General features: G+C 34.6%; 2 protein-coding genes across 2 annotated transcripts; one reads left to right on the plus strand and one right to left on the minus strand.

The window, feature by feature from the left end:
- Positions 1-4,275: 4,275 nt before the first annotated feature.
- Positions 4,276-5,566, minus strand: LOC143531376 (protein TRANSPARENT TESTA GLABRA 1). The gene has a single exon (XM_077026681.1). The coding sequence runs from the start codon at positions 5,467-5,469 to the stop codon at positions 4,462-4,464; it is 1,008 nt and encodes a 335-aa protein (XP_076882796.1). The 5' UTR covers positions 5,470-5,566; the 3' UTR covers positions 4,276-4,461.
- Positions 5,567-6,762: 1,196 nt separating this feature from the next.
- LOC143531320 (uncharacterized) lies at positions 6,763-9,805 on the plus strand. The gene is made up of 7 exons (XM_077026640.1): positions 6,763-7,011; positions 7,912-7,978; positions 8,474-8,520; positions 8,598-8,685; positions 8,771-8,904; positions 8,997-9,095; positions 9,536-9,805. Exons 1-7 carry the CDS (start codon positions 6,778-6,780, stop codon positions 9,608-9,610), a joined length of 744 nt encoding a protein of 247 aa, XP_076882755.1. The 5' UTR covers positions 6,763-6,777; the 3' UTR covers positions 9,611-9,805.
- Positions 9,806-17,066: the final 7,261 nt, after the last annotated feature.

Here is a 17,066-nt window from a genome sequence, read left to right on the forward strand (position 1 = left end):
AAATAACTCTGTTTTACTATAAACTTTGTTTTTCTTAAAACTTTGTTTTTCTTAAAACTTCACACATTTATCAGAAGTTTCACCACCATATATCATTTTCCAATTTCAGACCTAACAATGAAGAACAAGTAACAAGGTGAAAGCATCCAAGAACTCTCATAAATCACTAACTTGCTTTGGTGTTTTATCTTGGTTTTTCAATTGCATGAATCCGAACTTTGATACACACATAACCATTATTTGTTCTTGACATATTAAGTCAAAGACTAGCATCTTCGGGTTGAAGCTTGCTTGTGTGCTACAAGTTGGAGAGTTAGCTTTCAAGTTTTCATCTATCCACTTTCTTGTTAAGGTCATATTATAAACCTAAATTATGGCTGGTTTTATATTATTTGAAGATTGCATAAATAATTGAATATGGATCCATGCTCTTGGGTTTTAATATTCAAAAGTTTTGAAATTAACATGCTTAAATAATACAAACGCCAATGATTTTACAACTGTTACAATACAAATATATAATCTTAACTAATTAATACAAATAATCTTAAAAGCACATAGTTTAGGGTTTAGGGTTTAGTGCTTGTCTTTATAGTTTTATAATCACATCATCATCATAATGAAATAAATATATAATAATAATAGTATATTTGTTCGTAGTTATAGACTGATTTATGTCCATTTAACAGTTTGATTTACGCGTAGCTACACATCCCACGCACGCAAGAGTCCCCTCTCTTGCATACATAGTTGCATTCCCCACAATGACGCTTGTTCACCATCGGGTTCACACAATATCCTTTGCAACAGATCTCCATATGCCTACATTTCCTTCCACATAGCCCACAATTTTGTTTATCGGTTGTCACGTTAACACATTTCTTGTTGCAACAGTCTGGTCCGGGGCTGCCCTTGGCATGACAAAGTCTAGGGTTCTTGTTGCATTTTATTAAGCCCTTGGATCGTTGGGCAAGGAACCTGCCAACCCTTGATATTGAATCCGACACTATAGCGTCGTCGTTAACATCTTCAGTTTCAAACACGGTTTGTTGGATTGGTGTGGAAGAGAGTGTTATGGCTAAGGCCATGAGAATGGTGAGGGCTATCAAGATTTTGGCTAGGGTAGTCATGGTTTCTTAAGAGGGATTTGATGGTAGTGATGAACGTAAGAATTAAATGGTATTTATAGAGATGAAATATGAATGAGTTGGGAAAAAATTAGGTTTTTGAAGAAAATTATATAATTGCGTAGGTAGAATTTGAAGAAAAAAGATAGATATTAATCCACTTATTAATTTCAATGTAGAAATTGGATGGAAATTGGATGGTATTTTCTTGTGTATACTAGACGTATGGTACATAAATATATACTTAGTGGAACAAGCTCGATATATTCTTGACAGCGAAATGCCAAAATCTTAATTAACTTATACGTTAATTTGAACTCATCTACTACACATATAATTGATGAAAAAAATATTTAATAATTAAGCGATAAAAAATAATAAACTTATCATACATTGTTAACTGTTAAGAGACGATCGTTGTATAGTAGTTTTTAAAATAATTAAAGTATTTATTTAGTTTTTTATTTTTTTAAAGGTATTTATTTTCATCTATTAAATTAGTAATTAGTAGTTATCAGTTAATAAATAAATGGAAATGAATGAGCTTAGTTTTAAACTGTAAGGATTAATATAATTACAAGTGGCAAAATATTGTGGGTTTTTAAATGACAAATGACAAATATATAAAGAGTTAAACTAAAATTATATAAATGGTATGCTTTTATAGGAGGTTGTGGTAACCATGACTTTCCATAAATGGAGGTCATGAAATCAAGTCTCATTTGAAATATTTTTTCGGGTGATTTATGATTTAGAGGGTTTCTTAGTTGTGGGTTTCCTTCTGAATAAAAGGGTTAGGTCATAATATTATGTTTTTAAGATGACATGGTACTCTATTTGTTAGGGTGACCCCGTATATTCATGCCTTCACTTAAAAAAAATGTAGGCTTTTATAGGATCGCTTACTTAGTTAACTTTGTTAGTTTGATATGTGAAGTTGAGCCTGACTTTGCTAATTAAATGAGTTCCTGTATAGATTGTTTGTTAAGTGATGTTGGGCTTGTGTTTACTTACTAAATGAGTTCCGGTATAGATTAAAGGCTTGTAAAGTCATGTCTAATACTTGACCCAATATAATGTCGTCTTTGGAGCATTTGTCATGTATTCTATAGGAATTCAGCGGCCGTCTCTTGGGTAAGCCAAATAAGGCGAAGGTTTTGGGCCTCCAGTTTTATAGGGCCTCAATATAAAATATAGGTTTGTATTATAGGTTTTCGAAAGTCATTTTTTTAGAATTAATAACTCAGTTATTAGCCACAAGTTTAGGAGGAACGCCACGTACCCATTATCATTGCATATCATCCATATTCTATTATTCGTGGATACTCTTTATAGCTATACACAAGAAAAACATTTTAGTTAATTTAAGGCATTCGAACACGTTGAGCCGGCCCTGAGCATACCTGTTAGTATATTAAAAATATTCGTCAATTACAAATTAAAATACGACATATTATATACATAAAAGCATCATAACAAGTAAATAATTTTTATATAGTTTCAAATATATACTTTATAAGGGTTAGTATCATTTCAAAACTTCAAAAAAGTTAAAATCTATGAACTCATAACAACTAGACATTTTTTTTTAATTTTTTTCATATATTAACATTGTTTGAGACTAGTTTTACCATGGTTTATGTATAAATTTTTGATCACATATACATGTATGTAAAAAAAATAGATATGTGTAAAAGCTAATTTTCATAATTGTAATCATAAATATAGATATAAAAAGTGATAAAACTACACTCAAATAACATTAACATATAAAAAAATTTATAAAAAAATGTCAGTTATTAAAAGTTACTTCAAATTTTTAAATAATTTAAAAGTTATGTAATGATACACTATCTACTTTATAACATACAAAGACAAATAATATCATTAAATGCATATCTCAAAAGAAAATGTTTTAATTTTTCATATAAGGAACACTAAAGTGAAGAAGTAATAGGCAATGATTAAAAGAAAACAAAAATTTTAATTTAAACATTTAGGAAAACGAGTATGTGGTTTCGGGTCAGAAATCACCAATCTGATACCCGCAATGACAAATCCATGATTTTGTTCTAATGTGGTTCATTTTTTTCGGTGTACATATTTTTCACAACAAAACATTAGAATTTTCGGACCAGTCGTCATTCGAGTCAGGTCGAGTTAAATAAAATACAATATTATAATAAAAACATATGAATATATGATCATTACTCATTAGAAAACTCACAATAAAAATACGATGACAATTTTCATATTTTGAAAATGAACCATTACATGTTAGACTGAAACATTAGCAAAAAGATCTCTTCTTTCGATATAAGAGAGGTAAGAATTGTTATTCTTGTTAATCAATTTATGGTTAAGGTTTTGAATTCAATTGGTTATAGCTGGAATAGTTTGGTATTTATATGATAAGTCTACCGTGAGAAAGAGAATTGGAGAATTTTAATTCGATAATGTTTAAAAAAAAGAAAAAAAACTCAAGAACTATGTATTAATATTTGATGCGATAGGTTCCATTTATTTATTCTTATAGAGTTTAAAAAATTAACATATCATCTCTACAAAAAATTTTAAAAACATTGGGGTCTCAAACCCCGACCAACATAGAGTGTGTCTGCCCCTTCATAGTATACCCATCCTATATCCATGAACAAGTATTGAAACTAATCCCATACCCGCCAAGTATTAGTCGGGTTTCGGGTAATCCATTCCGGATGTTTCAGGTTTCGGATATACCAGTCAGGCTTAGGTTTTCTTTGTCATCCCTAGTATCGGTTCAGCTCGTTCTAGCACTGTACTTGGGGCTGAAATCAGGTTGTAACTCAATGAATTACTGGTTTAAACCCGCTCAAACCCGACCAAGTTCAAACCAGACAAATCCAACCCTTTTTTCCCAAAAACCAGTTCCAACTTCCAACCAGACCCAGTTTGTCCAGAACCCGATTTTGACTTTTGTTAACCCAACCCAAACCAATTTATAACTCTAACCAGTTTGCGTCTGCAAACCGATTTGTTCACCTATAGTTTGAAGCCTTATTTTAGATTACACAGCAGAATCAGCACATATTCAGTGATGAAACTTGAATAATAGTGCTCTTCATGACAACTTCAATTCATGATCTTAATCAATGATTGAACTTAAAGACACTAAAAACGAACTAGTATCGATCATTTGAACGCGCTTGATGAACACATGTTTGTTACACATACTGTTTCACAAAGATTGTATGAAACTTACTACAATTTAATCAAAATCCCATCCCACTCAATTATATATAAGAATCACATTAAATAAAAACATATACTACAAGTATAAAACATATGCTAAACCTCAAACTTTCAGAAGCTGCATCTTATTAGCAAAAGCTATCCCGATCCAATCCGGCATAGCAGACGACCACTGCACCTGGTTAATCTCAGCCCCGGCTGTATACATAGACATGGGGTCAATCCCATTCGGCCCCGCCACAGTCGGCAGTTCCCAAATCAACGCCTGCGAATCATCACCACCCGAACAAATATGCTGAGAACTCAACGGAGCCCAAGCAATAGCATTCACACTCCCTTTATGTCTCTCCAATTCCGCTACAGGCAACGTAGGCGACCGAATATCAAGAATCACAATCTTATTACTATCCATCAAAATAGTAGCCATATACCTCAAATCCTGCTTATTCCACGCCAACCGAAACAACGGCGTGTCGGGGTGCGGACTCTCGTATATGATCGTCGAATGCTCCTTATCCCGGAGATCAAAAACCCTGACCGACCCATCCGCGGAGACCGACGCAAACACGCCCGCCTCGCCCCAAGCGATATCGTGTACCTCCTTATCGTGCGCGATCAGCTGCGTCTCGACAACCGAAGTTTCGATATCCCAAATGGTGCAAGTGGTGTCAATCGAGGAAGTCCCAATTCGCCTCGGCTCGAGCTCGTTCCAATCAAACGAGGTCAGAGGGGCGCAAAACTCGCTACTTTTACTATTGTTGAGAACGGAAAGCGGTTCGACAACAATATCCCTAACAGCATAGAGACGGAGGAAGTCACCGGACGAGGCGAGGATGTCGGTGGAGGGTTTAGGGGTGGGGTGGAACATGAGCTTGGTAGGGGGGTAAGGGTGGTCGAAAGAGAGGTTAGGGTTTGGTTTTAAGGACAAGGTTTGGTCGTCGAATGTTAAGATGTCGACTCGGTTGGTGTATTCTTCGATGAAGCTGCCGACGGCGATGCGGCGGCGAGGGGCGGAGGAGGAGGAGATGGCCATGGAGTAGAGGGTGAACGGGGATTCGTAGGTGATGAGGTTGTCGGGTCGGGTTTGGGATTCTAGGGTTGAGGAGTCCATTGGTGGTGGTTGGATTGATTGAGGTTGGTGGATTGGAAGTGAAATAGATAATGGAGGTTGAAGATTCAACAAGCAGCACGGTGTTGACTAGAAGAGAAGACAATGGTTGTTTGTATTGTGGGAGCTTATGTGACTTATCAAAAGTCAAACCACAAGTAATTAGTATTTATTTATATTTTTTACATTTTACTGGTCTAATTTTTACATATTGATGCATTGCAATGAGCGAGCGTGGTTGAAAGTTTTTACAGCTAATTTGTACGCCCCCATCACAATGCGGGATGAAGGGGACAGGAGAGGGGGCTTAATACAAGTTTATATAATAAAATAAAGTTAAACTAAATGTAAATTGACCCACCGAGTAGAGCTAATGGGTGAGCCATCCTTGATCATAAACTGGACCAGTTTTGCTTGGTTCGGCTTCAAATCAAATAAGCTTTCTTGAGCCTTTTCTGAATGAGCTTCAAACCACGAGTTTTTTTTGTTGGTTTTAATTGTAACATGATTATTTAGTTACTAATGAATCACTAGTCGGGCTAATGAAAAGAGTATGGGCAAGGACTTGGCAACCTAGGGAGTGTTTGGGATTCCTTATTTAACTGCGAAAAGGACATTTTGTCAAAAATTAATAAGTTAGAATATAAGTTAGAATATCTTAACTTATTAACTTATATGAGTCACAATATCCCGACTTACTAACAAGTTATAAACTTATTACCCTAAATAAGCAACTCAAGCTGGTTGTGTTCCCGAGTCTCAGTTAAGCAGGGGAGGGGAAAGAAATGAGAAGAAAATGTGAAGGAATCATGTTTCAAATATTTTTTAAGAAGGCGAGGGGAGGGGAGGAGAATGGAGAGAAAATGGTAGAAAATTTAAGTCCATATTCCAAATTGGAAATATTATGAGAGAAAATGTGTGCGTAACACTAACTACCTATTAACTCTTTCCTTTCTTTCATTTTCATTAAACTCATGAACATGAAATGAAGTAACATATTTTCCTTCCACTTTCTTTCTTCTCTTTCAATTCTTCTCCTTTTCTTTTCTCTCCTTAAATGAAACTCGGGAAACACTTAGTTTTAAACCGAGTGGCCTCAATCAAAGATGTCATAAACAAGTGCAAGTAGAAAACTTCAACCCGCTATTAATATTTCAATCAGTTTTAAACCGGTTTATATAAAAGCGAGTTCAACCCGGCGTTGTCTCAACTAACTTTCCGGGTTGATTCGGTTCGGTTCGGTTCGGTTAAATTTTGCCCATCTCTAGTAAGAACATCGACACAGACAGACTGAGGGTATCTAATCCAACAATGGCAGCAGCAGCAGCAGCTTCCGCCATGGACGGCGTTGCTGCGTCGGCTCTCCGGTCAGTTCTTCAACGCGTGAAACAAGCAGCTGAAAGATCATCTCGCCCATCTGATCGGATAAGAGTCGTGGCAGTAAGCAAAACAAAGCCCGTTTCGGTCCTCCGTGAAGTGTACGACGCCGGTCACCGTTGTTTCGGTGAAAATTACGTCCAGGAGATTATCGAGAAAGCACCTCAGGTCTTCATTCATTTTAATTATCAAATCCTAGAAATTAGGGCTAACATATTAGCATAAAACTTACCTTTTCAATTAGGATATTAAATTAGGGCTCGTTTTGACTTATAGAGAGCTCTTTTCAAGTTGGAGCTCGACTCGTTTGATATTTATATACATTTTAATCATATATATATATATATATACATATATGTATGTATGGGGTGGGGTTAAAATAAGAAGTGGAGTTTGTCTAAGAAGTGTAAGAAGTAATCTGGTGCATTAGATATGTTGATCTGACGGTGGATATCGATAGTGTGTTTTTTGTTCGGTGTGTTTTATTTTAGTTGTGGTGTGTTTTTTGTTCGGTGTGTTTCAATAGATATAGTGGTGAAAACACACTTTCTACACTTCTTAGGATAAATCTACTTCTTATTTTAACCTTGCTCTGTATGTAGGTATGTATGCATATGTATCTATATATTTTGAGAAAAACCTTAAACAAGCCTAAGCTAGGCTCAAGCTCATGTGCACCCTTAAAAAAACCAACGCTCAGCTCGAGCTTGGCTGTGTGGTTTTAAATTCATACAGAGAAATCCGAAGTAATTAAAACTTAATACGAGTAATAGACAAGGCTCGTTAAGGCCTAACGAGCCTAAATGATCTACCCATACAATGAATTGAGTTCAGGTTCGATAACTAAGCGCGCTTTATTTGAGGCTCGAGCTCGGATCACGATCGACTTGTTTCGAGCTTTTCATCGATCCAATCTTGAGTAGCTCATGAGCGACTCGATTTGTTTCCACCCTTACGTATTGTTAGCTTGTTGCTTGCTGAAGATAATAGAAGAGTAATATGTATTTAGTAGGAAGTGGTGAACAATGATCATTACTAAAATACAATTTTTTTTTATGGAATTTGCAGCTTCCTGAAGATATTGAGTGGCATTTTATTGGGAATTTGCAGAGTAACAAAGTGAAACCTCTGTTAAGTAAGTGTTTATGCTTAGCTTTATAGACGTTATAAATTGGAAAATATGATGGTGAAATAGATTGTATTTTTATCATTTTAACATTTTGCTTATTGAGTAAAGAAGAATGTATTAGGATCGGGTTGCACACACACACACATACATATAAATTGTAGATAAATAAGGACACGAGGGTTTACGTGGTTTGGTCCAGACCGATGGGCGGCAGCTAGGATATATTTAATTGCTCTGCCTCTCATAGTACAAGCCTACAAGGATTACAATATACAGAGATACATTATGGTTTCTAGCTTAGAGAACAGGAAAACTAGAACTGGCTTAAATAAAAGAGAACAAGGGCCGGCCCAAAAGCCTCCCATGTCTTTATCTCCATTAAGTTAATAATATTCTTCATTAAACCGAGCCTAAAACCAGAATGGGCCTCCAAAAACTCAACAGAATCTTGGTATAGTGAGCATGCTGTTTTAACATCTTCTGTTCATATATTATGTGCAGCCGGGGTACCAAATCTTGCCATGGTGGAAACTGTAGATGATGAAAAGGTAATAACAGCTTCATATGTGATTTTGTACATGTAAATCGACAAATCTTTAATGCAATTTTGTTTCTTTTTATGTAGATTGCAAATAATCTTGATAAAGTTATTGGGAACATTGGCAGGAAACCACTGAAGGTGATGGTTCAGGTGAATACAAGTGGAGAAACATGTGAGTTAACTGTAAACATGATGTTAATCAATTTCAGTAAGTAAATAACTAATCTTCTCAACATATACTGATCACATCATTGCAGCAAAATTTGGAGTTGAACCCAATGGGTGCTTGGAGCTTGTGAAACACGTTACTTCAAAGTGTCCAAATCTCGAGTTTTGTGGCTTCATGACAATTGGGATGCCAGATTATACATCAACTCCAGAGAATTTCAAGGTTATATCCAACTCATCTTTTTTCTTTCTTTTAAATATATTCACATTTTGTGTTGCATTAGTGATAATAGTTTTGTGTATTGTTGATTTCAGACATTAGCCAATTGTAGAACGGAAGTATGCAATGCTCTTGAAATACCCGAAGAGCAGTGTGAACTGTCAATGGGCATGTCTGGTGACTTTGAGCTAGCTGTAAGTGGAACTTTCAATCTTGGAAATTTATTTACATAATATAAATATGGGCTAACTGTGATAAATGGCAGCATGCTGATGTCATAGTGGATACCTTATCGTTACTAAAACAAATGCATTTCTTAAAACTGATTACTAGTGTGATGGTAAAATGGGTCGGTTTGGTAACAGGCTAAGGTGAAAAGTCAGCTAAAGCTAGATGATTAATGATTTAGCTAAAAAAGAAGCGGGTTAAATGAGTCAAAAGTTAGCTAAAGCTAGATGATTTGAGCTAAATCTTTTGATGTGATCAATTTGAAATTCTTACAAATTAAACATGGCCAAAATTGATGTATCGTCAGTATCAAGTTAATATTTACACCTTTTGATTTGCAATCAAGACCCGTCTCCCATAACCCGATAAATATTTTCAATTATTTAATCGTTTTTCATCTTTGCAGATTGAAATGGGCAGTACTAATGTGAGAGTCGGGTCCACCATTTTTGGAGCAAGGGAGTACCCGAAAAAACAATGAATGAAATCATTTTCATGGATTCATAGCAATGAATTCATGCACTAAACATATGAATAAGGCTGAAAGAAGTGGAACTGTGTGGATCGGGGCGTACTATGAATAATGCTTTGAATCTTACATATTGGGACATGGATCGTGGCAATAAACCGATAATTGTTATTGTGTTTGAAATGTTCGGATTTTGGTGGTGAAGTTATACTATATGTAATAGAGCATATCTTAAATTCAAATAATACAACATTTGTTATATGTAAAACACTTATTGCGTGTACTTATAAGTTCTAAGGGATACATTTGTTTTTAGACACAATTCTTCACGCATTAAAAAGTATTTACAATTTTTTGTCCTCATCTTTATCAAAGTTTTGGATCTTTATCAAAGTTTTGGTTATCTATATACTTTTTTTAATTTAATTTTTAAGCCAACATCTAACGATTTTAATAAAATTAATTTTTTCATTCGTTAATATTTTTTAAATAATATTACACAAAAAAATATATGTTGCGTGATTATTCATGTCTGTGTTTCCTATTGTATTACGCCGATACCTCTTTAATACCATTAAACATGTGATCACTTGTTTGTACTTTATGCAATTTCTGTTGTACATACGTAGGAATGTTTGGTCTTTTTGTCGTGTATGTGGTTGATGCAAAGGAACAAAGGAATATTTTTATTGTTCTATCATGTACTCATTATTTCACGTGTTTGAGACGATCTTTTGGCTGTGTCGTATGTGGATTTCGATTTATCTTGTGTGCAGAAAAAAATATCAAAAGAATGATGTGTGTGAGATGATTAAAATCCTAAAACATTTAGTTTGAAATCCGAAAAAAATATAACGCCGTTAAGTCCTTTTTAACGGGGGGCATTGAGGGCTAACTTTTCTAAATTTGAGACCGCCAATAGCAATAAATTGACTTAGCATTATTATCAGTCAATACCTTTTTATATGAGTTAAACAAAGTAACAGGTTATGAATCTATAATGTCATACCTTTTTTATGTTGAACACTCGTGTTTAATTACCTAACATTTATGTGCTTTCGATGATATAATGGCATACCTTTTCTTTTACTTTGACACTCGTATTATGAATCCGTTAATCGATTTAAGGTATTATCCACTCGTGGATCGATAAGCGTCTTAAATTTTGTACTAATTGGCTCTCCTCTTCAGGCGATTTGGCGATTGATTTGAGTCACATTGAGAATACATAGTTGCAATTTTGGTTAATAGGTAAAGGTTTTTCTCAATTCTCAGTTATCAAAATTGTTAGTTTAAATTTTAGTGTTAATCTGTTTGCTATGTTCATAATCCATTTTAGTCCTTTAGTTTAGGCATCTACCATCTTGTTTTTGTTGTATTATTGCTTGATATGGTTTATTGGGCATCTGTATTTTTTTTTATTAATTTTTTTGGGTAGTATTTTAATTTTACATATAAAGCGAGGTTTATGCAATCAGGTGCATGATCCACTTAATGCGATTCACTTAATGCTCTAGTTAATCGTTGTTCAACACAATGGGTAGATTTCATGAGACTGAAAATACTAATACTTTGAGGAACTATTTTTTTTTTCTGTGATTTAACGCTTTTAAGACTATTTTTTATTGTTTAACTCGATTTATTTATTATTTTCTATATTTTATGATTCGGTCTACTTGGTTGTGCGCTGTTCAATGTTTTTACGTCTATTTTTTGAAAGTTTTCTTAGTGGTTCACGAAAGTTGCTAGCCACGGGAGAGAGGATGGTGACCAAAGGTGGTGATTACTTCATGTTTTCGAGTGTAGGATGTGTAATTCATATCTCATAATTTTTGTTCCTTTTTAAGCTATTTAGTCACACTTAATAAATGTAATTTGAAAGTGACAAAAATGTTTTAAAGTCCATTATAATTTCATATTTTATATAAAATCACTTGGCTCATAAAAATCTCATCTAAAGAGTAATAATAATGGGATGTTGGTTTTTAATACTCTCAACTTTTACTCATTGGATGATAACACTCCTAACTACCGATTTGTCTCCCACCACTCCTAACTTGTAACATGTTTTCTTCTGTCACTCCCGAACCTAACGGGCCCTAACCCCGTTAGTTTTTTTGCTGATGTGGCACGTTTTTTCTTATTTGGCATTCATATGTGGCATTTTACCCACATGGCATGGCATGAGAATATTAATAATATAAATATTATATATTTTAATATATAATATATAGAGTAAGCTCATCTAAGGGGTTATCCCCTTCAAATAGGTCGTCGGAAACCTCCAATCCTCACCAGATTTCACCTCAACGAGCACCATAGTCTACACCCAATCTCTCTCTTTGACCCAAAAACCTTCAACGACATCCATTACTACCACATCGCTTCATCCTCCGATCGTCTCTACCAAACCTTACCGAATCCCACTGATCTCCACCTTCCTTTAATCGACTAGTCCGGTAGTGTACGACTCGGATTTGGGTGGTAGTTTCATGCCCTGATTTCATTTAAATGGCAAACCCACCACCGATTTCAACCAAGAAACCCACCAAATTCGCTAGAAAACCGATTTGCTGCTTCAATCGACGAGCGGTATCTTTGAAATTCGTTGGCATGTTCTTCCGATTTGGTTCTGGGGTTTTTTTTGTTGGCATGTTCTTCCGATTTGGTTCTAGTGTTTTTTTTCTTGTTTGTGAACAACTGATTTTGGGGGGTTGAGAACCATGGTGGATTAGGGGTGGAATAGTGGTGGCACTGGTGTTGTTTGGTGGTGGTGGTGGTCGGAATAGGTGGTGACTGGATAATATATATTATATAATAAAATATATAATATTTATAGTATTAATATTCTCATGCCATGTGTTTAAAAATGCCACGTATGAATGCCAAATCAGCATAAACATGCCACGTCAGCAAAAAAACTAACGGGGTTAGGGTCCGTTAGGTTTGGGAGTGACAGAAGAAAATATGTTACAAGTTGGGAGTTGTGGAAGACAAATCGTTAGTTGAGAGTGTTATCATCCAATGAATGAAAGTTGAGAGTATTAACAACCAATCAAGTTCCTGTACAATAATACACGTAAATGAAACCAACCGAAATTCACGTCGACTTACCACCTCAACACTTGCGACCGACAACGTTTGGGTTTTACCATCGCCCAGATTTTATCGACCTGTCACGACGCAACACGCCGGGTAAATCACTAGTTATTTCATATTCAATAATTCGCATCCAATCGTTTATCTTCAAATCCAAAATTGCATTAAAAAGTACTATATTTTCTCTCATTTTCAATTAAATAATATTTTTTTCATACATTTATCAATATATTTGCTCTCTCGTCCACTCACAACCACTTTCAATAAATATTAAAAAGTTTATAGGGTACTACACAAACTTTTCAAATATACAAAAAGAATCACTGCATTTTTTCTCTGCTCTACTTACAACACCCTAAATCACTTCTTAAATTATAAAAACATCTTAAATTATAAAAACATCTCTCATAGTATTTAATGAGTTGAATGAAAATGCTCTAAACTAGTTAATATTATAATTAAATTAAATAAACAGTTATAGACCCTATCACCAAGGAACCTATTAAAACTAGTCAAAATCAAGAGGCACAAATGAATTTACTCAAAACTACCGAAAGGGTTAAAAACATCTCTCACAATATTTATTATGATCACCTACAGGGATGGCAAAGGGCCGTGGCCCATTAGCTATAAAGGGTAGCTTTGTAATTTCCATATGTGGCAAGAACCCTAAATCCATCCCCTTTTCCCACTATAAATATTCCATCACAATCCCACGCCCAAAACGGTAGAAAGAGAAAGAACCACAAAAAAAAAAAATTAGATCTTGAAATTTGCATGATTTCTCTGGGTGATGGTGAATATTCCTTAGATCCAAGTCACATCATCTATGTTCTTGAGATTTGTATGATTTTCTTTGTGGAAGTTTTGGATGATATAAATTTGTATATCATTAATAACACAACATCCGTACCGGTTTTGGTATTTGTTTTTTCTTTATGATTTCGGTACACCTTGGTTTCAATATTTTCCCATGATACCTGTACCGAACTGATACAATAGAGCATGTTTGAGATTGAGTTTGAAAAATGCTTATTGGTGTTTTCAAAAAGCCAAAAAGTTTAAATGTGTTTGACAATCATAAAAAACTTTCTTATTTTAGCTTTTTGAAAGGGTTAAAAAACAGTTTTTTTAAAAGTTCCAAATCATGATTTTTTGAAAAAGCATATAAGTCAATAATTAACATTTTTCAAACTCAATCCCAAACATGTCCTTAATACAATATTTGATTTATATATTCACACAATTTGGTATTGGTATTTCACAATAAGATATCGATTCAATACCGATCTCATCTCTTCATCTCTACATCTTAGATTGATACCAACAGCACATCATCGATACCTTGTCGGTACTCATTTTTTTATGTTTTCAGCTTTGGTATTTTCAAATACCGGTACCAAACCAACAAAATCAGTATGAGATTTGATTTAATTTTTGCTTATTTTCGGTATCAGCATTTTTTCTTAGTTATATATTGGTATGGTACGGATCTCATTCCTACTATTATATATAAATATATAAAGATAATCCTTTCTCTCTTTCTATTTTCTCTGTGCTCTTTTTCTCCTACACAAAGGCTACAAAGGCTAGATCTAGGTCATGAACACATGGATTTTATGTTGAGAAGAATTGATCACGATACAAAGGAGGTTAGTTATTCTTTTATTAATTATTGATATTCACATATTTCTCAAACGAAGAATCACTCGAATAAGAAATCTTAAATTTTAATTATTGATTTCCCAAAATAAAAATTAGGAGTTTAGGGGTATACCGAGGTTGGTTAATTGAGGAGTTGTGAGTACTCGACCTAGTCGGGGAGTACCCGGTCTAGGAAAGGAGTCTTTAGGATTACTTGTCGAACTTTTATTAAAATAATTTTTAGGGGGGTTTTGGATGAACTTTTAAAACTTGTTTATTTGCTTGTCGAAAAACAAAATGTGTTTAACAAATCTACTACAAAAACTTTAAATTGGAGCTTTTTAAAAAGCAAATAAGCAAAAAGCAATTTTAAAAGCTCACCCATACACCACATTAGAGAAATGAACAAATCTTATTTATATATTAATGCTCTATTGTTTCACAGTGTTTTGAAACCCAATCTGGCCTGTGGGTTTGACCGGGACCCAGTCTCTATACCAGGCCGGGTTGTTGTATTTGGGCCGTTTTTAAAAACCTGGTTGAGTTTTGCGGTTGGCGGTTGACCCGGACCGGTTGATCCAGCGGGTGAACTGGTAAAACCCATTTTTTCATTAAATTTAAAATGAAATGTGCATGTCGAGATTCGATCATGGGTCATTTTAGTGACAGAAGCTATAATAATTACCCAATGAGCTAACCAACCAAACTTCATTGAAGTTTCTATATTGATTAAACATAAATTATATATATTCAAAAAGCAATGTATAAATCATAAATAAACATTAAAGTTTGTTATTATTATTATTATTTTTGGTTATTGCTATCTTTTATATGTAAATATGTATTTAAATTATTTATGACGTCATCCGAGTCAAACACCGGTACACCCTCCCGGGTCAGTCCGATCTTTACTCGGTAAGGCGTCCGGGTCGTTGTCCGGGCCAGGTTAAAAAAAATAAAGTTTTTTTTAAAAGGCGAGACTGAGCTCGAGATTCACTTATAAGCTCAACTAAAATCTATTATTCTAAAGTTTCATTTATTATATTAGACATACATTTAAATATAAAAAGTTACAACTATAAATTTCATAAGAGTTGAATTTCTTGTTAATAATAGGGCTGTTTTTGGCATCTCGATAACAAGGAGAGCACATGGTAGGCAAGGCCGGCTGGGGGTGGTGCGAACCACACCGTCGATCAAGGTACATAATTTTTGTGTGTCAATTTTATAACCTATGAATGGATTTTGATTCTTATAGTTTTTGGTCGAAAACGTTTTTTATCAATAATCTATTTAATCAAGTTTAAATATTTATGTATAGACTAAAATTAAAAGCCTAAAAAGTAAATAGAAAAAGAAATAGCGGCGGATTGAAATTCTTTCTTTACTCCTTCCTACTTTGCGAATGCCGAACAAAACCTGAACAATGACCGATCCAGCCACCATTGACCACAAGGATCGATTGATGTTGATCAAGTCACCCCACCAAGGACCAAGGTATGTTTTTTTTTTCAGTGCTATGAATCATCGGTTAGTCATTAGTTATAACGGTATTCATTTTAAAACTATATTTTTGCTATGTTTATTGATATAAAGTTAAACGCCGTTTTAAAAAAAATTAGCTTATATATTACATTACTCGTTATGACATTTGGGCCTTTTTATTTCGGTTCAACCGAGGTTTTTATATTCTAGGAGGCAACGCTGCAAGGTGGCGTGTAATAGCTCTCTTATGGAAATGGCCAATAATATGACACCTCTGTAATGAGATTTGCGAGGTTCGTGATACACTTCCATTTGTAGTGGTGTTGGTGGTGCCGACGACAACGGTGGTTGTCAGGTGAAAGGGAAATGAAATGAAGAAAAATGGGTGAGGAGGAATGATATTGATTGAATGAGATTCCTTGTGTAATGGTTGAGATTCTATTTCATTTCCCATCCAAACACCCTTTTTTTCATTCCCTCACAATGACTTATTCCAATCCTTTTTCATTCATACATACCAAATGCTACTTAAAATTACCTTTGTCTCTAAATTATATTGAAAAATGTAACAAATACACCAAAGCCAATTTTCCCTTAGCTCACTACATGGGAGAGGAAGTGGAGATTTAGGCTGAATACGACAAGGTTTTAAGTATGAATCTGATCATAACCGGGTCTCTCGCACTGTTCCTTCAGGCAGTTGGTTTTCCTCTGAACAGGAAATGGTGAGCTTGACCTGCCCAACACTGTCTGCGATTGTAGGTAGGGGTGACAATCTTGACCCAAACCCTTTTAAATGGATCAATTTAAGTTGTTTTAAAAATTATATGAGTTTGTTTGAATAAAAGGTTTTAACTAAATAGGTCAAAATGAGTCATTTAAAATTTCATCCTTTTATTTTCTGGTCAAAATAGGTCGACAAGTTCAAAGAAATGGCTTGATGTGGGTTAGTGTCCTAAGGACATGTGACAGGTTTCGGATCGGAATGTGTTTTCGTACAAGACATGTTTCGGCACGAAACGAGTTTCAGATTGGAACGGTTTCGGTTCAGGTTTCAAGCCAACACGAGTTTTCACCCGTGACGGGTTGGGTTTGGTTTATTTTGTTTCTTTTTGGTCGATTCCGGACTCGTTTTTGTTCGTTTTTGTTCAGTTTGAATTCTTCTAGTTTCGTTTTGATTGATTTTTTCGATTTTGATTGATGTGGTTCGGTTTTGGTTTTCTGTTTCATTTTCGTCGTT

This window comes from Bidens hawaiensis, unplaced genomic scaffold (assembly GCF_021521415.1).
Source record: "Bidens hawaiensis isolate Kalapana, Puna unplaced genomic scaffold, B.hawaiensis_p1.1 tig00009159_1, whole genome shotgun sequence".
Classification (NCBI taxonomy): Eukaryota; Viridiplantae; Streptophyta; class Magnoliopsida; order Asterales; family Asteraceae; genus Bidens; species Bidens hawaiensis.

What these genes read in the sequence shown, in the direction of transcription:
- LOC143531376 (XM_077026681.1), bottom strand. Translation starts at nt 5,469, where the DNA reads ATGGACTCCTCAACCCTAGAATCCCAAACCCGACCCGACAACCTCATC.
- LOC143531320 (XM_077026640.1), top strand. Translation starts at nt 6,778, where the DNA reads ATGGCAGCAGCAGCAGCAGCTTCCGCCATGGACGGCGTTGCTGCGTCG. An exon ending in CAAAGTGAAACCTCTGTTAA is followed by an intron (nt 7,979 to 8,473) that starts GTAAGTGTTTAT and finishes TATTATGTGCAG; the next exon opens with CCGGGGTACCAAATCTTGCC. An exon ending in CTGGTGACTTTGAGCTAGCT is followed by an intron (nt 9,096 to 9,535) that starts GTAAGTGGAACT and finishes TCATCTTTGCAG; the next exon opens with ATTGAAATGGGCAGTACTAA.